This window comes from Lithobates pipiens, unplaced genomic scaffold, assembly GCF_037356315.1.
Source record: "Lithobates pipiens isolate NorthernLeopardFrog02 unplaced genomic scaffold, aLitPip1_a1.2 Scaffold_157, whole genome shotgun sequence".
Lineage (NCBI taxonomy): Eukaryota > Metazoa > Chordata > Amphibia > Anura > Ranidae > Lithobates > Lithobates pipiens.
In genome coordinates, this window is record NW_027507746.1 from 575001 (window position 1) to 602984 (window position 27984).

Genomic DNA, 27984 nt, shown 5'->3' on the forward strand with positions numbered 1-27984 from the left:
TGGAGATGGGGATGTGGATAGTGATGGATATGAAGATAGAAATGGAGATGGAGGTGTGGATAGAGATGTAGATGGAGATCGCAATGACGATCGGAGATTGGAATGGAGATGGAGCTGTGGATAAAATGGAGATGGAAATGGAGATAGAGATGGAGATGGAAATAGAGGTAGAAATAGAGATAGCAATGGAGATAAAGATGGAGATGTGGCTAGAGATGGAAATGAAGATAGAGATAGAAATGGAGATGGAGATGTGGATAAAGATGGAGATGGAATAGGAGATAAAGATGGAGATGTGGCTAGAGATGGAAATGAAGATAGAGATAGAGATGTGGATAGAGATGGAGATGGAAATGAAGATAGAGATAGGAATGGAGATGGAGATGTGGATAAAGATGGAGATGGAAATGGAGATGGAGATGGAAACAGAGGTAGAAATAGAGATAGAAATGGAGATAAAGATGGAGATGTGGCTAGAGATGGAAATGAAGATAGAGATAGAAATGGAGATGGAGATGTGGATAAAGATGGAGATGGAAATGGAGATGGAGATGGAAACAGAGGTAGAAATAGAGATAGAAATGGAGATAAAGATGGAGATGTGGATAAAGATGGAGATGGAGATGGAAACAGAGGTAGAAATAGAGATAGAAATGGAGATAAAGATGGAGATGTGGATAGAGATGGAGATGGAAATGAAAATAGAGATAGAAATGGAGATGTGGATAGAGATGGAGATGGAAATGAAGATAGAGATAGGAATGGAGATGGAGATGTGGACAGAGATGGAGAAGGAAATGAAGATAGAGATAGAAATGGAGATGGAGGTGTGGATAGTGATGGAGATGAAAATGGAGACAGAAATGGAGACAGAGATGGAGATGTGGATAGAGATGGAGATCGAAATGAAGATAGAGATAGGAATGGAGATGGAAATGTGGATAAAGATGGAGATGGAAATTGAAATGGAGATGGAAATAGAGGTAGAAATGGAGATAGGAGTGGAGATAAAGATGGAGATGTGGTTACAGATGGAGATGGAAATGAAGATAGAGATAGAAATGGAGATGGAGAGTGGATAGTGATGGAGATGAAAATGGAGATAGAAATGGAGATGGAGATGCGGATGGAGATGGAGATCGAAATGAAGATAGAGATAGAAATGGAGATGGAGATGTGGATAAAGATGGAGATGGAAATGGAGATAGAGATGGAGATGGAGATGGAAATAGAGAAAGAAATAGTGATAGAAATTGAGATGGAGATAGGGATGGAGATGGAGACTGAGATGAGAGAGAGATGGAAATAGAGATAGAGATAAAGTTAGAGATAGAAATAGAGATAGAGATGGCAGGATGCCTGCTTCTGTTGTATAGGCAGCAATATTATAAATGCTGCCTATACAACACAAACCAGCATACTGCCATTCAGAAGCCTTGATCCTAACTTGATTCCCGTAAACTCATGGGAATATGTTCCCACCAAATAGTACACAGCAACAGCCCTGAAGAAGTGTGAGTCTGTTCCCCCAAAATGCATTGGCATTATGTACATGTTGTTAATTTTTTTAAAAAGACCCATAAACCAGATTTTAGAAATCACTTTTCTCCGGGACGCCAGGCACGCCTTCCTTTTTAATCAAAGTCTACATGCTGAAAAGACCTTGATGTCGCACAGAAAAGGCAGCAGCCCAACGAGCGGGCCCATCACCACCATCCATCACTGGACACTATCCACCGGAAGGCATTCTTTCCTTTTTGCCTGCATAAATGCCCACTCAGAGCCAGTGACCAATCCAGTCAGTCCAGCATCTCAAACACAAGCTAGATACTGTTAGACAATGGATATGTGATGTTTGTATCCCCCCCCCCCCCTCCCCCCCCGTTACTGACAACTAGTGTTGGGCGAACAGTTTTGGCCAAGCAAAAGTTCAGCCCTGAACTTCGCATGTTCGGGTGTTCTCTGAACACTCAAATTTTCTGGGCGTTCGGCAGGCAAACAGCCCACCGAACATATAGTCACTATTTTGTTAAGGAGCATAGCTGGCTTCATTAACAACGGATGAGTCATCAGCTGTCAGTGGGCTTCCCAGCTGACAGCTGAAAGAAAAAAAAATGTCCGTAAAAAAAAAAAATAAAAAGAAGAAAAACAATGGTGCAGGGTCCTCTCAGCCCTTTGGGTCTGGTATGGATTTTAAGGGGAACCCCAAACCAGAAAAAAAAAATCCGTAACAGACCCTTATCTGAGCATGCAGAGAGCGCCCCCCTCCTAAACCATACCAGGCCCCACATGCCCTCAACATATGGGGATGGGAGCTTTTGGGAAGGGGGGGGGCAAGCTGCATGCTCGGATAAGGGTCTGTTATGGATTTTGGGGTGGGGCACGTCATTCTTTTGAAAATTTTGGCATGAGCTTCCTTTAAAATCCAGACCCAAAGGGCCTGGTATGGATTGGAGGGGGACAGAGGGACACCCCCATGCTGTTTTTTTTTTCTTCAGATTTTGTTTATTGCCAGCAATTTTAATGTCTATTTTTTTCTTTAGTCAGTTTTGCTGCAGCATGTTCTATACGTGGTACCAATGCCTCACTTTACAGGCAGACTAAAGGGACCCCCCCCCAAGCACTATATTTAAAGGAATTTTTCATTTTTATTGTTTCACATTAAAATCACTGCTCAATTAAAAATGATCTTTTTTTTAAAGTTTTTTTTGCATTGATACTTGTCCCCAGGGCAGTACCCGGGCTGCCATACCCTTTTTATGGCCAATTACTTGCATATAAGCCTTCAAAATGGGGACTTTTCATGTTTGGGTCCCATAGACTTCAGTAGGCTTCAATGTTTGGGTTCAAACCTTTTCTATGTTTTGGGGGGCTCTGGTGCAAATTGAACCGAGGGGTGTTCGACCCATCTCTACCGACAAAGACTTCCCACTCACACCAGTTTCTCCACAATGATTGGATGCTGGTGTTTGTTTTTTTGTAACAGACTTCATTAGTATGAAAAGGACATAGTTACATAGTAGGTGAGGTTGAAAAAAGACACAATTCCAACCTATGTGTGTGATTAGATGTCAGTATTACATTGTATATCCCTGTATGTTGCGGTCATTTAGGCGCTTATCCAATATTTTTTTTTTTAACTATCTATGCTCCCCTCTGAGACCACCACAGGTGTAAGGGAATTCCACATCCTTGCTTCTCTTACAGTAAAGAACCCTCTACATAGTTTAAGGTTAAACCTTTTTTCTTTTAATTTTAACGAGTGGTCAGGTCTCTTGTTAAACTCCCTTCCGCGAAAAAGTTTTCTCCCTATTGTGGGGTCACCACTCCGGTATTTGTATATTAAAATCATATCCCCTCTCAAGTGTCTCTTCTCCATAGAGAATAAGTTCAGAGCTCACAACCTTTCCTCATAACTAATATTCTCCAGACCCTTTATTAGCTTCGTTGCCCTTCTTTGTAGTCGCTCCATTTCCAGTACATCCTTCCTGAGGACTGGTGCCCAGAACTGGACAGTATACTCCAGGTGCAGCCGGACCAGAGTCTTGTAGATCGGGAGAATTATCGTTTTATCTCTGGAGTTGATCCCCTTTTTAATGCCAATATTCTGTTTGCTTTGTTAGCAGCAGCCTGGCATTGCTGAGCCCATCATCTACTAGGACCCCCGGGTCCTTTTCCATCCTAGATTTCCCCAGAGGTTTTACCCCCAGTGTATAGATTGCATTCAGATTTTTGCCACCCAAATGCTTTCATTTACATTTTTCTACATTGAACCTCATTTGCCATGTAGTTGCCCCTCCCCCCATTCATTTGATCAGATCTTCTTGCGAGATTTACACATCCTGCGGAGAAGTTATTGCCCTGCTTAGCTTAGTATTGTCCGCAAATACAGAGATTGAGCTGTTTACCCCATCCCCATCCTCCAGGTCGTTTATGAACAAATTAAATAGGATTGGTCCCAGCACAGAACCCCGGGGGACCCCACTACCCACCCCCGACCATTCCAAGTACTCCCCATTTATCACCACCCTCTGAACTCACCCTTGTAGCCAATTTTCAATGTACTCACCCTATGGTCCATGCCAACGTACCTTATTTTGTACAGTAAACCTTTATGGGGAACTGTGTCAAATGCTTTTGCAAAATCCAGATACACCACATCAATGGGCCTTCCTTTATCTAGATACACCACGTCTACAGGCCTTTCTTTATCTAGATACACCACGTCTATGGGCCTTCCTTTATCTAGATGGCAACTCACCTCCTCATAGAAGGTTAGTGGATTGGTTTGGTAAGAACGATCCTTCATGAATCCATGCTGATTACTGCTAATGTTACCGTTCACATCACTAAAATCTTGTATATGGTCCCTTATCATCCCCTCCAAGAGTTTACATACTATTGATGTTAGGCTAACTGGTCTGTAATTCCCAGGGATGTATTTTGGGCCCGTTTAAAATATCGGTGCTACATTGACTTTTCTCCAATCAGCTGGTACCATTCCAGTCAGTAGACTGTCAGTAAAAATTAGGAACAATGGTCTGGCAATTACTTGACTGAGTTCCCTAAGTACCCTTGGGTGCAAGCTATCTGGTCCCGGTGATTTATTAATGTTAATTTTCCCAAATCTAATTCTAATTCTGTCCTCTGTTAAACATGGAGGTGCTTCCTGTGATGTGTCATGAGGATAAACACTGCAGTTTTGGTTACTGAAGCCCCTTGATTCCCTCGTGAAGACTGAGGAGAGGAATATATTCAATACCTTCACCATCTCCCCATCCTTTGTAACCAGATGTCCTTCCTCATTCTTTATGGGGCCAATATGGTCTGTCCACCATTTTTACTGTTTACATACTTAAAGAACTTCTTGGGATTTTTTTTTGCTCTCCTCCGCTGTGTGTCCTTCGTGTTCTATCTTAGCCGCCCTAATTGTACCCTTACATTTCTTGTTGCATTCTTTATAAAGTCTGAATGCTGATGATGATCCCTCAACCTTGTATTTTTTGAAGGTCTGCTCCTTTGCTTTTATATGCATTTTTACATTGGAGTTAAGCCATGCAGGACAAAATGGAGAGTCATTGTGTGCTTATTTTGCCTTCTCAGTGGTCCCGTGTGTACATTTTGGGCCATTTATAAAAAAAAAAAAAAACATTGATAACATTCAATGTTTTTTTCAATAGAACATCTTATAAGTGGCCTTTAATGCACAAAGACCATTATTTGAACACAGAGAAGAGACATTCCTTCTTTCACAAGAGCTACAGCTGTCATATGTCATTTAGATACTAGAATATTGCAGTAGCAAAGGACACTTTCTGTCCTCTAAAATAAGCTGTATAAACTGGAAAACTGGTTTTCTGCCCTACATGTGGGTGGGGTACCAGACCCAGAACACCAATGATTCTTTCACCTGAGGATCCCCAAGTGACTGGTTATCCAGAATGGGGTCAGTAGAGGGGCAGTGGTGCCAAGTGAGGTACTGAGGTCCTTCAAGCTGGTTGACCAAAAAGGTGAGTGGCTGTGATGTATGGGACTGACTGCATGTTGGTCGTTAATTTGTATCCAGGATTCCTGGGAATAAATTGCCTCCGTAGTGAGCCTTGGGTATTGGGTAATTACAATGTTGTTTATTATGCATATTCGTTGGGTTTAGGGGAAGCTGAAAAGGATGGATTACTTGCCTTAAACCTGCTCTGCTGACTCCTGTGCTGGCCTCTGCTCACCTCCTGTCGGAAAACCATAAAATCAGGCCGAGACATAAGTACAGTTAAATCACACTTGTTTAATAATAAAAGTAAAAAGAACAAACTTAGTCACAACATAGCCAAGGTTCAGAATGGCTAGTCAGTGAAGCCAGAAGTCAGGGATCAATGTAGTGAAACGGCAAGCAGGATCTGGAGCCAGAAGGAATGTCAGCAAGGCAAGACTTGAACAGGATCGCAGGAGATAGTTTCTGTAATGTGACCAAGGTGAAGCCAGAGCTCCTCTGGGCTGGACGGCTTAAGTAGGCAGGACTGACGAGCAGGATATCATCAACAGGTAAGTAACTGTGGAGAGAGATAGGAGCTGGCAATTAGCCAGCAGCTGAGCGGCCAGCTCAGAGATTGAAGGGCTGAGCCCAGCCCTGACATCTCCACACTAGGCTGTGTGTAAAGGGACTTGTGAGTGGCCTGTAATGGCACCAAGAGCACAAGTCCCTACCTCACTTCTTGCCTTCCAAAACAACATCTTGAGGCTTTAACCCTCCACCATGTTTTGCCCCTCTCTGTGCCAGAGGCCTCCTCATGACATTCCTGATCATTAACCTTTAGATCATTAACCTTTATATCCCCCAAGGAAGGAAAGGCCACACAAAAATAGAACTGCTGCACTTTACTGATGTTACTTTAAAGCTGGCATTCACAGTCACATCACATAGACATACTATCCGGGGTCACCTCACAGTATCGTGTCAATCGCATATAGAGGACGGTCCACAGTAGTCACTCATGAAAGTGCATGCAGAACATATTAGTTATAGCTATATTCCCTGACTCTCTCCATCGGAGGTCATTAGTACTCACTCAAAGGGTTCTGGTTTGACCTTAGTTGCCTATGTCCACTCACTGTTCCTTACAGGTATTCCCACAAAGTTAGGATCACTGTAGATACCTCTAGCTTGGGTACACCTCTCACGGGTCCTTCTGGCGAATAGCCTCACTCTAGGGAACACTTGGTCTGGCCTTAAAAGCCTTCTGCATTCTGCCCTAGCCTCCACCACCGTAAAAGTCAGGAAGTCTACAGCTGTCTCTTCTGGGTGCAGGTCTACCTCTCCCTGTCCAGGGCCTCCACTTGCTGACTACATCTGCCTGATGGTGGGGTCTCTGGCTCCCATACCCCAACTGCACTATGGCTCCTCCCAATCTGGCCTAAGGGGCCTAGCCCCCGAGGACACTACTCTCTGTAACCAGACACGGTTCTGGAACAGAGCCATCTAGTGGCAGACTAGCTAAGTGCACCTGTTTACATGTCGGTGCCATCACATGCAATACAGAGCTGTTAACTCTGCATTGTACATGGAAGAAACAGGCGTGCTATCGAGGCCAGAATCACATTGAGAGGTAGCTTTGTGGAGATTGGGGAGGCTACAGGAGCGGAGAGTAAGATACTGCTCTTCATCCCTATACATCTAGACTTTACAAGCAATTAATCCTTGCAGTCTGAGGGTGGGCACTAGAAGGATAATTGTTTTTTTGTGTCCCTGGAGTTGGACTTTAAATACTTTTTTTGTTACAAGTTACTCTGGGGAGCCCTGGACCGCGGACATTGACTTCCACAGGAACTCAGGGAACATCCATTCCTTAAACCCTCCTATGTCTAATGACCCCGGAAACAAGGTGCATTACATTACGCCTGGGGTCTCAGCAGTCATTCCTTGGCAAGCATGATCTGATTTAACAGCTCCATCAGAGGTTCAGGGGAGACATTGGGAATCTAATAGAATAGACCCCAAATGTCTCTATAAAGAGTACCCGTCACCTACCCATGGTACCACATACAGGGCCTTTAACTCCTTTGTGATAGTAATAAAGTAGAAAAAATATATATACAGTATCTCAAAAAAGTGAGTACACCCCTCACATTTTTGTAAATATTTTATTCTATCTTTTCATGTGACAACACTGAAGAAATGACACTTTGCTACAATGTAAAGTAGTGAGTGTACAGCTTGTATAACAGTGTAAATTTGCTGTCCCCTCAAAAATAACTCAACACACAGCATGTACAAACAGGGAAAAAACTTCCGATCTCGGCCGCGGCCGGAAGTGACGTCGCCACGCCCCTTTTTCCCTGACGCGTTGCGTCACTGTCCACGTCACTTTCTTGAAGGGTTTAGAGCCGGGTAAACGGAGGCGAGCGACCGGAAGTGACGTCAGCACAGCTCTTTTCCCTGACGCGTTGCCTCACTGTCCACGTGACTTTCTCAAAGGGTTTGGAGCCAGGTAAAGGGAAGTAACCAACATCGCGGTAAACATGAGCTAAATTACTCTCCAGATTACAACATAAATCCATAAACTACACCACCTATCTACTAATCCTAGCGATTTCCTGTAAAAAAATATTTAAAATATCATAGTTTAAAAAACAAATATAAGTATGATCGTGGTCCCTATTGATTTTATATATATGGTACTCCATCTAGTGGCCAAATGTATAATAACACTCCTCAGAGCTAAAAGAACAATGAGGTCATCTAGTGGATAAAGTTGGTAATTCTAACAGAATGCAGTCAACAATAATGTACGATGCTCCATACACATGGTAATCAGCAGGGGCGTAACTATAGGGGGTGCAGCAGTCGCAACCGCAACTGGGCCCTGTGATGCAGGGGCCCATGCAGCCCCCTCTACATATGGCCGGCAGCAGCATAGGCAGCTAGCACACACTATTGCATACCCCCTCCATATCCCCCTGAGGACAGGGACCCCTTCTCACGTGGGGACAGGGACCCCCACCTCCCCTGGGGACAGGGACCCCTTCTCCCCTGGGGGCAGTAACTTCATCTGCCCAGGAGAAAAGGACCTCATCTCTTCTGGGGACGGGGAACCAATCCTGCCTAGGGACAGTCCCTCAATGGGGCACCTAAAAATGTAAAAAAATAAAAATAAATAAAAACTACTGATGCCAGTGGTGGAAGTACAGGGCTCACAAAGGTCATACCTGTGACCACACCCTGGAGTTACACCGCCGGACTCGGAGGGAAGGGCCCTGGCTGGGGTTCAGGGGGGCCCTTCATGGTTTCTTGCATCGGGGCCCTGAAGGTTCTAGTTACGCCACTGGTGATCAGGGTCCCTAATAGCTTGACCTAACGGGCCTAATCTAATGGATAATTAAAAGATGCAATTCACAATAATGACCTACTCCATAAGGTAAGTGAATCACATATTGGATCCGTCCAGGTAGGACTGCAACACGGGCATCGAAATAAACATAATAAAATCAAATAAAAGATACAATTATTTAAAGGTAAAAATACCGACATCTAGTGGACATCAATTCCCAATAAAAAGTAATAATAATAAAATCGCAAGGGAAATTCAACAATCAATAATTAGATATAAAACAATTCAAGTCAAATTCTACATTGTGTCCTAACTTAATTATCCATTAGATCAGCCATTCTCAACCAGGTTCCGTGGAATCCTGGGGTTCCTCCAGAAGTTGCTAGGGGTTCCTTGAGCTGTGGCTGATTGACCACCTATTTGATGATACCTACAGGATTCGAAGTTCGTTACCACTTAGCAAAGCCAGCGGCACAACGCCAAATATCTTTTTAGTTGTCTTTAAGGGTGGCATTCTGAGCACCACTTTAAGGGGGACATTCTTCCTATTGACCACCAATATAAGGAGCATTGTTCTTATTGAGCCCTGCTGATTTGGTTTTAGTAAGGGTTCCTCGAGACATGAAAATTATTTTTGGCGTTCCTCTAGGGTTAAACGGTTGAGAAAGCCTGCTGTTATTATATTTTTACTTGGTAGTTATCTACTTTAACCACTAGATGACCTCATTGTTTATTCAGCTTTTAAGGGGAGTTATTATAGGGCTGGCCACTAGATGGAGTACCATATATATAAAATCAATAGGGACCACAATCATACTTATATTTGTATAAATATTTTTGCAGGAAATCGCTAGGATTAGTAGATAGGTGGTGTAGGTTATGGATTTTGTTGTAATCTGGAAAGGATTTTTTTTTTAAGTCTGGCTGTATGTACAGAAATGAAATGTTATATACAGAAGGATTGTTCATTTTTCTCCTGTTATAAAAAGAAAAAAAATATATAAAAAGTAATCTGGAGAGTAATTTAGCTCATGTTTACCGCGATGTTGGTTACCATGACAGCGACTCGCTTTATAAGTCACCTCCGCTTACCGGGCTCTAAACTCTTTGAGAAAGTCACGTGGACAGTGACGCAACGCGCCAGGGAAGAAGAGCCATGGTGGCGTCACTTCCGGTCGCTCACCTCCGCTTACCCGGGTCTAAACCCTTTGAGAAAGTCACGTGGACAGTGACACGACGCGTCAGGGAAAAAGAGCCATGGTGACGTCACTTCCGGTTGCTCACCTCTGCTTACCCGGCTCTAAACCCTTGAGAAAGTCACGTGGACAGTGCCGCGACGCGTCAGGGAAAAAGAGCCATGGTGACGTCACTTCCGGTTGCTCACCTCCACTTACCCGGCTCTAAAGGCTTTGAGAAAGTCACGTGGACAGTGATGCAACGTGTCAGCGAAAAAGAGCCGTGGTGACGTCACTTCCGGTTGCTCACCTCCGCTTACCCGGCTCTAAACGCTTTGAGAAAGTCACGTGGACAGTGACTTGACGTGTCAGCAAAAAAGAGCCGCGGTGACGTCACTTTAGGTTGCTCACCTCCGCTTACCTGGCTCTAAATGCTTTGAGAAAGTCACGTGGACAGTGACGCAACGCGTCAGAGAAAAAGAGCCGTGGTGGCGTCACTTCCGGTCGCTCACCTCCGCTTACCCGGCTCTAAATCCTTTGAGAAAGTCACGTGGACAGTGACGCAATGCGTCAGAGAAAAAGAGCCGTGGTGACGTCACTTCCGGTTGCTCACCTCCGCTTACCCAGCTCTAAACGTTTTGAGTCAGTGGACAGTGACGCAATAAAAGAGCCATGGCGACGTCACTTCCGGTCGCAGCCGAGATTGGATGTTGTTTTCCTGTTTGTACATGCTGTTTACCTGTTACATCAACTGTAAGTTTTTACTAATTATATTAAAAGTGTTATCAAAATACTGCACCATGGAGCCCTCCACTTACTTTTCCAGGTCACTGAGCATGGTCACCCTGAGAATTCGATTGTTCCTGAGTAACCGCGGAATAGATCTGCCAGGGACCCGGCCGGCCAGAGTGGATTGTCCAAGTTTGGCTTAGAGGCTGGGGCAAACGTTATCACCCACACTGGATGGAGGATGCTAGTTAGGTTGTGGCACATGCACTGTACATTGGATGAATTGGTCCGCATGTTTGGATTCAGCACCTTATTTGAATTTTGTTGCGGTTTTTACTGGACTATTTTTATTTTCACAGAGAACCTTTTTTTGCACTGTTGGAAGTCCCGGATTTTGCACTTGTTTTTGGCATTGTTTGCACAATTATTGCACAATTGTTATTTGCACATTTATTGTTTAACAGATTTTATCACTATTTTGCACTTTATTTGCCTAGTTGTTATTGCTGCACATTTTTTGTACATTCACCATCAGTGGATATTTGATATTTGCAGCTATTATTTATTATTATTTAATTTAGTTTTAGCTTAGTAAGCGCCACATTCCCGTCATTTCTTCAGTGTTGTCACATGAAAAAATATAATAAAATATTTACAAAAATGTGAGGAGTGTACTTTGTGAGATACTGTATGTATATATATATATATATATATATATAGTGGGCAGTAGGGATGGGCGAACGGTTTGGTCCGAGCATAAGTTTGTGCCGAACTTTTGTTTTATGGCTATTCGGTGAACAACTAACATTATACGGAACACCGTTAAAGTGTCAAAAGTAGTAAAAAAGACAGGAGACACTTAGGGACAAGTCCTTTATTAAAAGATAAAAAGATTTAAAAGATAACAAAATAAAAATGTCCCATGATGTCCATTCATCTTCTATCACGCCACCCGATGAGCCAAAAAAAAGAAAAAAAACGCTGCATCAGATCCGCCTCCGCTGAGTGACGCTTCTTCTTGGTGACAGCTGTTATATAGCTGAGGGCAGGGCCACTCGGTGACAGGTGGCCCCGCCCTCCTCTGAGGTCACATGGCGTGAGAGGGGGGCGAGGCCACCCATTTACGTCACCGAGTGGCCCTGCCCTCAGCTATATAACAACTGTCACCGAGAAGAAGCGTCACTCTGCGGGAGCCTCCCATGGAGGCGGTTCTCATGTGGCTTTTTTTTTTTTTGGCTCCTCGGGTGGTGTGATAGAAGATGAATGGACATAGTGGGATTTTTTTTTTTTTAATCTTTTAATAAAGGACTTGTCCCTAAGTGTATAAAGCTTACGCAATCAGAAAGGGTCAATCCTAGGACCAAACACATCGACGTCAAGTATCACCTACTGAGGGACAATCAAGAGCAAGGCGCTATTGACATTCAATACTTCCTGTCAGAGGAGATGACTGCTGATGCACTCACCAAGCCTCTGTTGAAGGAACATCATAGTTATATCCAGAAGAAGCTGAATATAATTTGACAAAGCACATGCTGTTGAGAAGGGGTGTTGGAAGAACAACAGCAATCTGCTTTTATATATATACATATATATATATATATATATATATATATATATAAAAAAAACAGATTGCTGTTGTTCTTCCAACACCCCTTCTCAACAGCATGTGCTTTGTCAAATTATATTCAGCTTCTTCTGGATATAACTATGACGTTCCTTCAACAGAGGCTTGGTGAGTGCATTGGCAGTCATCTCCTCTGACAGGAAGTATTGAATGTCAATAACGTAGTAGATTGCTGTTGTGTATATATACTGTATATATACTGCTAACTATGTACTGTGTGCATTATTCCGATCTATACAGTGACACTGTAGTGTGTATCTATGGTGATGTATTTAGAGGAAGTGTTGTCTATCTAAGTGCATGTAATTGTATCCTCCTGTTTCCTGTAAAGACATGTTCTGATATTTCTCCATGACAGTAAAGTATTCTGCTGTACACAAGAAGCTTCCAGTCGCTTATATCAATACTCTACACAACACTCCCAACAGGCCACAGAGAGGCACCGATCCACAGCCCAGGAGATGGGGACCCCTGACATAGACAGAACATTAAAAGGATATATAATCATACAGTAGTTCTTCTTTAGGTGCTTATATGCTAATGTTAGCTTTATTATATTCACTTAAAAGGTTCACTTATTACATTTTACAGAAAGATGCTATTAGAAAAAATAAATGATTGTTCTCCAGATTTTTGGAATGTCTTACTGTGGAAAGGGGAGACAATCTCTTTGCTCTCCAGTGAGGTTTTTGGGAGTCAAGAGGTGTTCCAAGATACCAGAAATGAATGTCTCTTGAAATGAATGATGAGCTGCTTGTAAAAATACTAAACTGTTTTATTGTAAAATGATTATGTTAGGGAGGGTCCCAAATGTCAACTGTCCAAAAATGGTGCTTAAAAGCCTCAAACCAGATCCTTGGAACAACCACTCTAGGGGAGACTCCAACTCACGTTTCCTGCATTGTTAGTATTTATGCCACATGCTTTTAACAGTAGTACCTTACATGTATATTGTACCTTGCCAATCAGGGGTATGATCTTACTGTGGATTATAAGGGTATAAATAACGTGACACACTCAGAGTATAAAAAAAATAAACTTGCACTTCATATGAATAACTGACACCTAAAGGTGATATATGTCTTCCAGGGCATTGCAGGAGCCCCAAGGTCCATAACACTCTATATTTCAAAACTATGAGGTTTCCTCACTAACCAACAGGTAATGGGAATTGGAAGATAATAAGCCCAAATGCTTCACCACAGCAGCTAGAGGCCTTCATAAAGGGCACGTTGGGCTCTCGCAACTTTCTGGAGGAGATCTAAGAGAGGTTCTGTTCATATCAGCTGCCACTTCACTACTGTTGGTGGGAGTTGAGGTATACGTTAAATACATTTTGAGGCCTACATGCTTTAGACATACTACATGACCTATGGCTGCATGGATAGCTGGGAAAGTGGATGACTTTAGTCTCTGCTGGGTCATCTGCTGATGAGGTTTTATTAAAATAATGGATATGGGAGTCACTGAAGAGCCATGGTTGGCAGTTGTAAGAATGTTTCCCATCCCTCACATTTTGTGTGAATAAACTAGCTAAAGGACAATTGGCAGGTGGACTTTAGTTGTTTAATAAATTGAATGCCGGAGATGGGGGTGTAGACATTTTGAGGAACCCTCATCACAAGGTACTCCAAGTTCCAGAATGCCTAGCAGGATACATTTTACTTTGTTATTAGATTCTCCATCACTGCAGTATGGTGAAGGAATAATGAGGAGATGGAGATATCAGAAGAAGTTTGTAGGTCACAATGTCTTCTTCTCACAGACATATTGGTAACTAGTGGAGCAGGAAGCAGAGCTCCAGCCCTCTCCATCTTCCAAAAAACCACACCATCCTCCAAAGTTATTCCGGTGATGTGAAAAGAAGTATTCAGAGCTATCCTGTTCAAAGTATTCAAAGTTATCCCAGATAAAAGGCTCCCCCTCTTTCCAGAACCTGCCGGGAAAAAAAAAGAGGATATTAGTAACTGGGTCACTGGGCCAGTGCTGATATTGACTATAACTGTTGGCAAAGTCTAAAAAGTCAAAGCAGGTGACTTTTAAAGCTGGATTAAAGCTTACAAGTACACTGTTTTAGGTAGAAGGTCCAACATCTGCACAGAAAAGGGGACAATTTTTTGTTTATTGAAGGTAATGTGAGAAGGAAGAAGATCAGTGTCTTACTTTGGAGATCTCTCATAAGATGTGCCGTCCACCCACTTCCAGATTTCCTTATCAGCTGAAAGACCGATCCACAAACTCTGGGACTGTGTAATGTTTCCTAGAAAATTCTATAAAAAAAAAAAAAGAAAAAGTCACTACATAATATTTTATATACTCCCCAGAAGAGCTTACACTTTAATGTCTACAACTAGAACAAAAACACTAGTAGAGTAGTGTGGGTGCAGTTAGCTCTGCTCTTCCAGGTGTTATTGTAGGAGTATTGATGATGAGTGGGAAGGATGTCTATCAGTCTTTCTGCTCCGACCTTGATGTTCCTTCTGTAGTTATCCTGTCTAGTCTTGTTGTGTATTGATTGCGCATGGGCAGAAGGTCTCTCTCAGGCTTTTTGACCCAGTCTTTGGGTTCTATCTGGGGCTACACTGTTTAATCTTGCCGTGTCCTGATGGGAAGTGGGCAGAATGTCTCTATTTGCCTTGATGCCCAAGTTTTAGTGTTTCTTCTACGGCTTTCCTAGTCTTGTGTATTGAAACAGAGCAGGCGGAATGTCTCTTTCAGTCTTTCTGCCCCAGTCTTGGAGTTCTATCTGTGGCTCCATTGTTTAATCTCATTGTGTATTGATGGGTTGGGAGGGGTGTTCATAATGTCTTTTGGTCTTTCATAATATTTCTTGGTCTTTCTTTCCCAGTCTTTGCGTTTTATTTGTGGCTATATTGTCTAATCTTGTTGTGTGTTGATAGAGAGTGGGCAGAATGTATCTCCCTGAAGCTTTCTGCCACAGCCTTGATGTTACTTCTGTGGCTACATTGTCTAGTCGTGTTGTGTATTGATGGAGAGTAGGCGGAAAGTCCATCAGTTCTTTTTCCCTAGGCTTGTGGTTCTTTCTGCGGCTATGTTGTCCAATCTTCTTATGCAGTGATGGGGAGTGGGCAGAATGTTTCTCTTAGCCTTTATGCCCAAGTTTTGGTGTTGGGTGTATTTAATCTTCTTGATAGAGAGTGGGTAGGGTGTTTCAATGTGTATCTCTTAAGTTTTCTTCCCCAGCCTTGGTGTTCCTTCTTCGGCTACGTTGTCAAGTTCTGTTGTGTATTGATGGATAGTGGGCATAAAAATCTCTCTCCAACTTTATGCCCCAGCCTTGGTGTTCCTTCTTTGGCTACGTTGTCAAGTTCTGTTGTGTATTGATGGATAGTGGGCATAAAAATCTCACTCAGACTTTATGCCCCAGCCTCGGTGTTCCTTCTTTGGCTATGTTGTCAAGTTCTGTTGTGTATTGATGGATAGTGGGCATAAAAATCTCTGTCCGACTTTATGCTCCCGCCTTGGTGTTCCTTCATTGGCTATGTTGTCAAGTTCTGTTGTGTGTTGATGGATAGTGGGCATAAAAATCTCTCTCAGACTTTATGCCCTAGCCTTGGTGTTCCTTCATTGGCTATGTTGTCAAGTTCTGTTGTGTGTTGATGGATAGTGGGCATAAAAATCTCTCTCCAACTTTATGCCCCAGCCTTGGTGTCAAGTTCTGTTGTGTATTGATGGATAGTGGACAGAAAAATCTCTCTCAGACTTTATGCCCCAGCCTTGGTGTTCCTTCTTTGGCTATGATGTCAAGTTCTGTTGTGTATTGATGGATAGTGGACAGAAAAATCTCTCTCCGACTTTATGCCCCAGCCTTGGTGCTCCTTCTTTGGCTATGTTGTCAAGTTCTGTTGTGTATTGATGGATAGTGGGCATAAAAATCTCTCTCCGACTTTAGGCCCCAGCCTCGATGTTCCTTCTTTGGCTATGTTGTCAAGTTCTGCTGGGTATTTATGGATAGTGGGCATAAAAATCTCTCCCAGACTTTATGCCCCAGCCTCGGTGTTCCTTCTTTGGCTATATTTTCAAGTTCTGTTGTGTATTGATGGATAGTGGACAGAAAAATCTCTCTCCGACTTTATGCCCCAGCCTTGGTGTCAAGTTCTGTTGTGTATTGATGGATAGTGGGCATAAAAATCTCTCTCCCACTTTATGCCCCAGCCTTGGTGTTCCTTCTTCGGCTATGTTGTCAAGTTCTGTTGTGTATTGATGGATAGTGGGCATAAAAATCTCTCTCAGACGTTATGCCCCAGCCTCGATGTTCCTTCTTTGGCTATGTTGTCAAGTTCTGTTGTGTGTTGATGGATAGTGGGCATAAAAATCTCTCTCAGACTTTATGCCCCAGCCTTGGTGTTCCTTCTTTGGCTTTGTTGTCAAGTTCTGTTGTGTGTTGATGGATAGCGGGCATAAAAATCTCTCCGATTTTATGCCCCAGCCTTGGTGTTCCTTCTTTGGCTATGTTGTCAAGTTCTGTTGTGTATTGATGGATAGTGGGCATAAAAATCTCTCTCAGACGTTATGCCCCAGCCTCGATGTTCCTTCTTTGGCTATGTTGTCAAGTTCTGTTGTGTGTTGATGGATAGTGGGCATAAAAATCTCTCTCAGACTTTATGCCCCAGCCTTGGTGTTCCTTCTTTGGCTATGTTGTCAAGTTCTGTTGTGTGTTGATGGATAGTGGGCATAAAAATCTCTCTCCGACTTTATGCCCCAGCCTTGGTGTTCCTTCTTTGGCTATGTTGTCAAGTTCTGTTGTGTATTGATGGATAGTGGGCATAAAAATCTCTCTCAGACTTTATGCCCCAGCCTTGGTGTTCCTTCTTTGGCTATGTTGTCAAGTTCTGTTGTGTGTTGATGGATAGTGGGCATAAAAATCTCTCTCCGACTTTATGCCCCAGCCTTGGTGTTCCTTCTTTGGCTATGTTGTCAAGTTCTGTTGTGTATTGATGGATAGTGGGCATAAAAATCTCTCTCAGACTTTATGCCCCAGCCTTGGTGTTCCTTCTTTGGCTATGTTGTCAAGTTCTGTTGTGTGTTGATGGATAGTGGGCATAAAAATCTCTCTCCGACTTTATGCCCCAGCCTTGGTGTTCCTTCTTTGGCTATGTTGTCAAGTTCTGTTGTGTATTGATGGATAGTGGGCATAAAAATCTCTCTCAGACTTTATGCCCCAGCCTCGGTGATCCTTCTGGGGCTACGATGTCTAGTCTTGTTATGTATAAATGGAGAGTAAGAGAAATGTCTCTTTCTGCCCCAACCTTGGTGTTCTCTGTTTGGATATGTTGTTAGGTCTTGCGTTATATTGATGATGGGTGGGTGGAATGACTTTCTTAGGATTTTTGTCCCAGCTTTGGTGTTCTTTCTGTGTCTATGTTGTCAAGTCTTATTGTGTATTGATGGATAGTGAGTGGATTGAGTGGTCACCGGTCATCTCTATGACCGTTGGAGGCCCGGGCGCGACGTTACGACGTCACATCCAGGCCTGCAGTTGTAAACAAGGCCACGATCGCAGCTGTCAGCATGGGATCGTGGATTTTTTTTTCCCGATCTCATGCTTTCCAGCCTGTAGGAGAGATGTGGGGTCTTATTGACCCCTGCATCTCTCCATAAAGAGGACCTGTCACAATACATTCCTATTACAAGGGATGCTTACATTCCTTGTCATAGGAATAAAAGTGATCAAAAAAAAAAAAATTGTAAAAGAAAGTAAAAATAAACAAATAAAGTAAAAAAAAAATATAATAATAATTTAAAATGCCCCTGTCCCCGGTAGCTGGCGCTCAGAAGCAAACGCACACGTTAGTCCCGCTCACATATGTAAACTCCCTTTAAAGCGCACATGTGAGGTATCGCCACGTGCGTCTGAGCACGAGCAACAATTCTAGCACTAGCCCTCCTCTGTAACTCTAAACAGGTAACCTGTAAAAAAAATTAAAGCGTCGCCTATGGGGATTTTTAAGTACTGAAGTTTGACGCCATTCCATGAGCGTGACATGTTGGGTATCTATTTACTCTGCGTAACATCATCTTTCCCGTTAAATATAAAAAAATTGGGCCAACTTCACTGTTTTGTTATTTTTTAATTCAGGAAATTTTTCTTTTTCCCCAAAAAAAAGTTTGAAAAATTGTTGCGCAAATACCGTGCGAGATAAATGCAATAACCGCCATTTTATTCCCTAGGGTGTCTGTTAAAAAAAAAAAAATATATATATATATATATATATATATATATATATATATATATATATATAATGTTTGGGGTTCTGAATAATTTTCTAGCAAAAAAAAATTATGATTTTTACACGTAGGAGAGGAGTGCCAGAATAGGCCTGGGGTGGAAGTGGTTAATGTATAGAATGCAAACCTTGAGGGTTTACAACCCCTTTAAAGATTAAACCTTTTTTTGACATTTGTTGCTTACTTTAAGTTAAAATCAGTATTTTTATTTGCTAGAAAATTACATAGAACTCCCAAACATTTTATATAAATATAAAATATAAAATAAATAAAAAATAAATATATCTATATCTATATGTCTAAAAAAAAAATAATATATATATATATATATATATATATATATACACACACATACACACACACACACACACACACACACACATATATATATATATATATATATATATATATATATATATATATATATACACACATACATACACATATATATATATATATATATATATATATATATATATATGTATATATATGTATATATATATATATATATATATATATATATATATATATATATATATATATGTATATATATATTTTTTTTTTTTAAAGCAGAGACCCTAGAGAATAAAATGGTGATTGTTGCAATATTTTATGTCACACTGTATTTGCGCAGCGGTCTTTCAAATGCAATTATTTTTTTTTAAAAATACACTTTAATAAATAAAAAAATAAAAAAATAAACTACACGGTAAAGTTAGCCCATTGTTTCTGTATAATGTGAAACATGATGTTACGCTGCGAAAAATCGTGATCTATATTCTAAGCAAAAAAGATTGCGGTTCTCATTTTTCGCCAGAATCGTGCAGCACCAGGACAGACTAAATCCCCGTTTTTAACGCATACTGTTAGGATAATGTAGTTGGTTGCGGGCTGGTCGGTAGGGTTGCCACCTTTTTTTCAAGTCCAACCCCGAACACTTTAGCGGCGCACAGCAATTTTTTTGTATAAACTATACATAGATTTTTCTATTAAATAACATTAATCACTTGCCGACCGCCGCACGCTGATATACGTCGGCGCAATGGCAGCTGGTGGGCAAATGGGCGCACCTGTACGTTAATTGGCGGGGGCTAGCACGTGCACGCGCGCCTGCCGCGTGCAGCGCGACCGTGCCCGTGGGACCCATGGACTCGATGTCCGCCGGGTGCCCACGATCGTGGCACGGAGCCTCAGAACATGGGGGTGCCTACGTAAACAAGGCATTTCCCCGTTTTGCCTTGTGACAAGACAGAGATCTACTGCTCCCTGTGATCGGTGATCGCTGTCATGTGAGTGATAGCCCACCCCCCCACAGTTAGAATCACTACCTAGGACACACTTAACCCCTTGATCGCCCTCCTAGTGTTTAACCCCTTCCCTGCCAGTGTTATTTACACAGTAATCAGTGCATTTTTTTAGCACTGATCGCTGTATTAATGCCAATGGTCCCAAAATAGCGTCAAAATTGTTCAAATGTGTCAGCCATAATGTCGCAGTCACGATAAAAATCGCAGATCGGCGCCATTACTAATTTAAAAAAAAAAAAATATATATATATATATATATATATATATATATACTAAACTAAAAACTAAAAACGATCCCCTATTTTTTAGACGCTATAACTTTTGCGCAAACCAATCAATAATCAATTGCGATTTTTTTTTTTTACCAAGAATATGCGTTTTAAGAGGGGGAGAGGGAAACGTTTTGGGACTTTAAATGAAATTACGGCCTGGTAAGGTCGTGTATTTCCATCCCTGTCAATATAACTATATATTTTTCAGCACGCGGGCAAATTGCTAGCGATTTGAAGGAAAGGAAGTTGGGACTTTAAATGAAGCACATGGTTTGCAAGACAACACAAAATGGTGGATAAATAGACGATTTAATAGTTCATATACAAAACAATGGTATAAAACAATATCCTATTAATATTTGACAAGATATCTAGAATGGGTAGTGACACTGATAGCCAGTGAAAACATACAGACCATGATATCAATTGGCAAGATAGGTAGAACAAGTAATAACAATGGTAAAAATGTCTTTGCTTGGTACAATCAAGGGACCACCAGTGTTGAATCAGGTAAACAATTATTGCTCGATTGCCCACGTCGGGCTTTACTCAGCGCGCGCGCGCGCGACGTGGGCGGGCTACCCTGCGGCGGCGTCTATATATGGACGCCCATCATGTTATGAGGAGACGCGGCACCCGAGACGCACTATTGGGGTGGCTTTTACCCTTCACCACACCATGCTCTTCTTAAGCCATATCAGGTAAACAGTCCCACTTTCTGCACCTCTCCACAACTAATTTGGTCCCCCCTTCTCTGTCTCTTGACAATTATCAATTCACTACCAATATATAGTTTACATTTTCCCCATTTGTGGGTTTTTTTCTGTTTTTTCTGTTTTTTGTTTTTTGTTTTTGTTTTTGTTTTTGTTTTGTGTTGCTTTTCCCCCATTCTTGGTTCTTACACCTTAGATTACAACCCTCATCATTATTCTCCCAACACACACTCTGTTTCACATACTTGCACACTTCACATTCTCATTTGCCATCCTCCCCCTAGGGTGCCTCGTGGTCCTGTGTTTCCTTGATGGGTGCCTCTGTCTTTTCGCCGCGGCGGGGGGCATCCGCCCCAACTCCTGGTTGCGGTTTTCTTGGATGACTTACCATTCCTGCCCTTCCACCACCAACAAACTTACTTCAGTGAGTATTTTAGCCTTTAACCATGGTGATTTATTATATCATTCTAATCTTAGAAACATGACGTGTCCGCTCCTGATGAGTGGTCTTGAACCACGAAACGCGTCGAGCTACCGGCCATCTTTTATTTGCCAATTTTATTGGACAACATACGAATTACCCTTTTAACAGGATTCTTGAGGTCTGAGATCGGGCAGGCATGATCGAGCAATAATTGTTTACCTGATTCAACACTGGTGGTCCCTTGATTGTACCAAGCAAAGACATTTTTACCATTGTTATTACTTGTTCTACCTATCTTGCCAATTGATATCATGGTCTGTATGTTTTCACTGGCTATCAGTGTCACTACCCATTCTAGATATCTTGTCAAATATTAATAGGATATTGTTTTATACCATTGTTTTGTATATGAACTATTAAATCGTCTATTTATCCACCATTTTGTGTTGTCTTGCAAACCATGTGCTTCATTTAAAGTCCCAACTTCCTTTCCTTCAAATCGCTAGCAATTTGCCCGCGTGCTGAAAAATATATATTTACCAAGAATATGTAGAAGAATACGTATCGGCCTAAACTGTGGAAAAAAAATGTTTTTTTATATATTTTTGGGGGATATTTATTATAGCAAAATGTAAAAAATATTGCTTTTTTTTTTCAAAATTGCCGCTCTTTTTTTGTTTATAGCGCAAAAAAATAAAAACCCGCAGAGGTGATCAAATACCACCAAAAGAAAGCTCTATTTGTGGGAAAAAAAGGACGTCAGTTTTGTTTGGGTGCAACGTCGCACGGCCGCGCAAATTGTCAGTTAAAACGACGCAGTGCCAAATCGCAAAAAGTGCTCTGGTCAGGAAGGGGGGTAAAATCTTCCGGGGCTGAAGCGGTTAAATAAAGTTAAGAACAAGAGTCCCCCTTTACATCAGAGTCCACAGAGTTTCCCTTTTACATCTGAAGTCGCAGAGTTCCCTTTCACTGTAAGGGGGGATTCTGCAGACTCTGATGTAAGGGGGGAACACTGTGGCCTCCGGTGTAAAGGGGAACTCTGATGTAAGGGGTGCTCTGAGGACTCTGATTCCCCTTAGTGTACTCACTCAGAGGCAGGAGAGAGAAGGAGGGAGACTTCAGTCACAGACAGGGATGGATGGTGAGCTCACTCACCCCTTGGCAGTCAGCACCTCTCATCCAGATGTATCTGCGACTGCTGGACTTCAAATTTTTTGGCCCCAACTTTCCTTTTCTGAGGCACAGCGCCGGGGATTGGAATGTGGGCAGACACAGAGGGGGAGGGGTTGGAGGAAGAGATGAAGATCGATCCCTCTCCTCTCCCGTCAGTGTGTGGGGGAGGGGGGATAGTTAGTGCCGGCTTTGGGCAGTGTGAAAGAGAATGTAACAGACACTCTCAGCTTAGACAACTGCAGCCGGCAACCCTGCTGGGAAGCCATAGCCCAGTCTGAATCATGTGTCCGGGTGTCAGGCAGCCTGAAACCCGGACGAATGATTCCAAACCCGAACTGTCCGGGTGAATCCCAGACAGGTGGCAACCCCACTGGTCAGTAAGTTGAGCGGGGAATTTTCTTTGGTTTTGTTTTGCATGCATTGTCCTTCCATCTGCTCCTTGCTGTAAAGGCCAGTTATAGGTGGGGGGCTCTGGAATACCAGTAAGGGGGCTCACTGGGAACCTTTGTTGTCATAGTGCTATGTGCTGGGTGTCCAGTGTGCCCCTGTGCCTTTAAGGAGGGGTGCACTCCCTCCGGGCTCACCTGCCATCTGCCTATACATTATAATGTATGTGCTTCCACTGTGGAGGAGGCTCTCAAAATTTAGAGTTAGGGCTACAGAAAATACCGGGGTGCCTTGATGGGGCCCTGTAGATTACGCACTTATTTGCAAATGTGTACAAACTAAACAACTGTTTTTGACGCTTCCTGTTAGACAGGATAATTTGGTTGTTTTTTTCCAGGTTAGTCGTTATTTTTCTGATGAAGGCCTAAGGCCGAAATGCGTCAGATTTTTGGATGATATTACTGCTGTAATGCTTCAATAAATATTTTTATGGAGAAGCTGCCGAGTTGGCGGCCTGTAGTTTCTATGGTCGGTAAGTTAAGCTGGGAATTTCTCTGGTTTTGTTGAGCACAAAATACTAGGCCTAGAGGGTAATAAAGTATAAATCCAGCCTTGAGCACAGGTCATTGTGTCAGGGAGATATTATATGCAGAGCCCCTCCGTGATTCTAGAAGCATGATGAAGTATGTGCATTTTCTACCACACCTGCTAAGGGGGGCTGTTCTGTCCACCAATGAGAATATGGTGGTAGGTGGAGAAGCCGTTGAATGTCCACCAATGAGCACACAGTGGCTGGAATAGAGGAAGGGGAATGTCCACCAATGAGCACACAGTGGTTGGACGAGAAGATGGGGAATGTCCACCAATGAGCACACAGTGGTTGGAGGAGAAGGCGGGAATGTCCACCAATGTGCACACAGTGGTTGGCGGAGAAGGGGCGGAATGTCCACCAATGAGCACACAGTGGTTGGAGGAGAAGGCGGAGAATGTCCACCAATGAGCACACAGTGGTTGGAGGAGAAGGTGGGAATGTCCACCAATGAGCACACAGTGGTTGGAGGAGAAGACGGGGAATGCCCACCAATGAGCACACAGTGGTTGGAATAGAGGGAGGGGATTGTCCACCAATGAGCACACAGTGGTTGGTGGAGAAGGCGGGAATGTCCACCAATGAGCACACAGTGGTTGGAGGAGAAGGTGGGGAATGTCCACCAATGAGCACACAGTGGTTGGAGAAGATGGGAATGTCCACCAATGAGCACACAGTGGTTGGAGGAGAAGATGTGAATGTTCACCAATGAGCACACAGTGGTTGGAGGAGAATGCTGGGAATGTTCACTAATGAGCAACAGTGGTTGGAGGAGAAGGCGGGGAATGTCCACCAATGAGCACACAGTGGTTGGAGGAGAATGCTGGGAATGTTCACCAATGAGCACACAGTGGTTGGAATAGAGAGAGGGGATTGTCCACCAATGAGCACACAGTGGTTGGTGGAGAAGGCGGGAATGTCCACCAATGAGCACACAGTGGTTGGAGGAGAAGGTGGGGAATGTCCACCAATGAGCACACAGTGGTTGGAGAAGATGGGAATGTCCACCAATGAGCACACAGTGGTTGGAGGAGAAGATGTGAATGTTCACCAATGAGCACACAGTGGTTGGAGGAGAATGCTGGGAATGTTCACTAATGAGCAACAGTGGTTGGAGGAGAAGGCGGGGAATGTCCACCAATGAGCACACAGTGGTTGGAGGAGAATGCTGGGAATGTTCACCAATGAGCACACAGTGGTTGGTGGAGAAGGCGGGGAATGTCCACCAATGAGCACACAGTGGTTGGAAGAGAAGACGGAAATGTCCACCAATGAGCACAGTGATTGGAGGAGAAGGCAGGAATGTCAACCATTGAGCACACAGTGGTTGGAATAGAGGTAGGGGAATGTCCACCAATGAGCACACAGTGGTTGGATGAGAAAATGGGGAATGTTCACCAATGAGCACACAGTGGTTGGTGGAGAAGGCGGGGAATGTCCACCAATGAGCACAAAGTGGTTGGAGGAGAAGGCAGGGAATGTCCACCAATGAGCACACAGTGGTTGGAGGAGAAGATGGGAATGTCCACCAATGAGCACACAGTGGTTGGTGGAGAAGGTGGGGAATGTTCACCAATGAGCACACAGTGGTTGGTGGAGAAGGTGGGAATGTCCACCAATGAGCACATAGTGGTTGGAGGAGAAGGCGGGGAATGTCCACCAATGAGCACACAGTGGTTGGAGAAGATGGGAATGTCCACCAATGAGCCCACAGTGGTTGGAGGAGAAGATGGGAATGTTCACCAATGAGCACACAGTGGTTGGAGGAGAATGCTGGGAATGTTCACTAATGAGCAACAGTGGTTGGAGGAGAAGGTGGGGAATGTCCACCATTGAGCACACAGTGGTTGGAGTAGAAGGCGGGGAATGTCCACCAATGAGCACACAGTGGTTGGAGGAGAATGCTGGGAATGTTCACCAATGAGCGCACAGTGGTTGGTGGAGAAGGCGGGAATGTCCACCAATGAGCACACAGTGGTTGGAGGAGAATGCTGGGAATGTTCACCAATGAGCACACAGTGGTTGGTGGAGAAGGTGGGAATGTCCACCAATGAGCACACAGTGGTTGGAAGAGAAGACGGAAAAGTCCACCAATGAGCACAGTGATTGGAGGAGAAGGCAGGAATGTCCACCATTGAGCACACAGTGGTTGGAATAGAGGTAGGGGAATGTCCACCAATGAGCACACAGTGGTTGGACGAGAAAATGGGGAATGTTCACCAATGAGCACACAGTGGTTGGTGGAGAAGGCGGGGAATGTCCACCAATGAGCACAAAGTGGTTGGAGGAGAAGGCGGAGAATTTCCACCAATGAGCACAAAGTGGTTGGAGGAGAAGATGGGAATGTCCACCAATGAGCATATAGTGGTTGGAGGAGAAGGCGGGGAATGTCCACCAATGAGCACACAGTGGTTGGAGGAGAAGATGGGACTGTCCACCAATGAGCACACAGTGGTTGGAGGAGAAGATGGGAATGCCCACCAATGAGCACACAGTGGTTGGAGGAGAATGCTGGGAATGTTAACCAATGAGCACACAGTGGTTGGAGGAGAAGGCGTTGAATGTCCACCAATGAGTACACAGTGGTTGGAGTAGAAGGTGGGGAATATCTATTAATGAGCACACAGTGGTTGGAGGAGAAGGCGGTGAATGTCCACCAATGAGCACACAGTGGTTGGAGGAGAAGACAGGGAATGTCCACCAATGAGCACACAGTGGTTGGAGGAGAAGGCGGGGCATGTCCACCAATAAAGTACACAGTGGTTGGAGGAGAAGGTGGGGAATTGAAAATCTATGGAATGATTGAAGATTGCAGTCCACAATCGGTCACCATCAAATGTAACTGAACTTGAACAGTTCTGCAAAGAAGAGCAAACAAATATTGCAAAGTCTAGATGTGCAAAGTTAGTAGAGAGAAATCCCAACAGACTAAAGGCTGAAAATACAGCAAAAAGGGGTCCAACAAAATACTGACAAAAGGGGGGGGGGTGATCCTTTTTCCAACTCCGTGATTTTGTTTTTGACATGTTTGTATTATATATTTCACTTGGATGTTATAAGTTGCACTGAGTAAATACAGTAGATGGATAAAACAAAAACTGTGTCTGTCTTCATTTGAGGCTGCAAAGCAACAAGATGTGATTATTTTAGGCGGGGGGGGAGGGGTTATTTTTCTATATCCACTGTACATATCTATAAGGCCTACGCTGCAATATATGACATTTTGCTGAGTTTAGATGGGACTTAATTCAGTAAATTACTGGCCTTCATTTACTGAAGGTAACCAGGCTGTTCATTTTGCAAGTTAAGTTGCATTTTGCAAGGACATTTTCCCCAGATCTTAGAAGTGAATGTGGTGAAGTTTCACTTTGCATAGAATACCCAATCACATGCAAGGAAGAAAAAACTGAATGGATGATGGAAATAAACAGAGCTTTGCCACATACTCTAATTATGAAGATCGGGACATCTGAGTCTCTCAGTTTCATCATCTGTGTACTTGTACTTCAGGTCAACGACAATGTTGCCAAACTATTGTACCCGGAGGTGGCATTTACAGAGGGAGGTCAGCAATGGCAGCCACCATGTGACAGGTCTATTTAAAGGGGCACCACCTACACATTGTTATGCTCACCATCTCATCCAGGCTTTTGATGACCACCAGGTGACCCTTCTTAGCTTCACAGTGTTTCTTGGCGTAATTCCACGGCCTCGCGCTCCGGGAGAGGTAGTAGCAGTTTAGGCCAAAGTGTGTCCATTCTGAACCGCACAATGGATCAGTGGTGCCTGGGAGAGGGAAAGAGAAAGAGTTGAGGGAAAAAAAAGAAGGAGAAGAAATTGAGGAGAAGAGGAGAAAAAGAAGGGAGAAGAAGAGAGAAGGGGGGGATAAGAATCATAGCTATTTGTCTCTGTAGACTATTGTAGTTGACAGAAAAACTAGAAGGGTCTCGTTATGTTGGAGACCAGCAGGTGGATTTTTCTCCTGCATCTCTGTTTCTATTAAAGCGAACCTTTCATCGAAGGTTTGTAAATGATGTATGCATAGACAATAGAATTAATCCCTGTACCTGGAATAGCTTACTCCTGGTAGAGAGTTCATTCTGTAAGGGTGGAACCCCAAATATATTCCTATCACACTTTTTTCTGCTTACGCCCTGGATTATAAGGGGGGCTGCAGCAACAGCCAGCTAGTTACCTGGTGCCAGCATAGAAGAAAGTATGTCACCAGTAGAGTTTGGGCTAAACATTGGCCGTTTTCCCCGTTTAGGGAACACCCAAATTTGCAGGGTATTTGGTGGGTGTTCGACCCGCGAACACTCTGCAATGCACTGCATGCTGCACAGTGCATTCTGCGCCCTTAGGGTCTGGTAGGGATTTTAAGGGGAACACCAAAAATTAAAAAAAAAGGCATGGGTCCCCTCCAAAATACATAACAGACCCTTATCAGAGCACGCAGCCTGGCAGGTCAGGAAAGGGAGGGTGGAGCGAGCAGCTCCCATCATGAACCATACCAGACC

The 27984-nt window shown here is 43.3% G+C and overlaps 1 protein-coding gene across 1 annotated transcript in view; it reads right to left on the bottom strand.

Moving 5' to 3' along the window:
• Positions 1-13107: 13107 nt before the first annotated feature.
• Positions 13108-27984, bottom strand: part of LOC143981427 (asialoglycoprotein receptor 1-like) — a 56449-nt gene continuing 41572 nt past the window's right edge. Inside the window, exons 8-10 of the mRNA XM_077479256.1 lie at positions 27102-27253; positions 14517-14623; positions 13108-14289 (exon numbers count right to left, since the gene is read on the bottom strand). Of these exons, the coding sequence (XP_077335382.1) occupies positions 14097-14289; positions 14517-14623; positions 27102-27253 (452 nt within the window). The 3' untranslated portion in view covers positions 13108-14096. The remainder of the gene's footprint in view (positions 14290-14516; positions 14624-27101; positions 27254-27984) is intronic.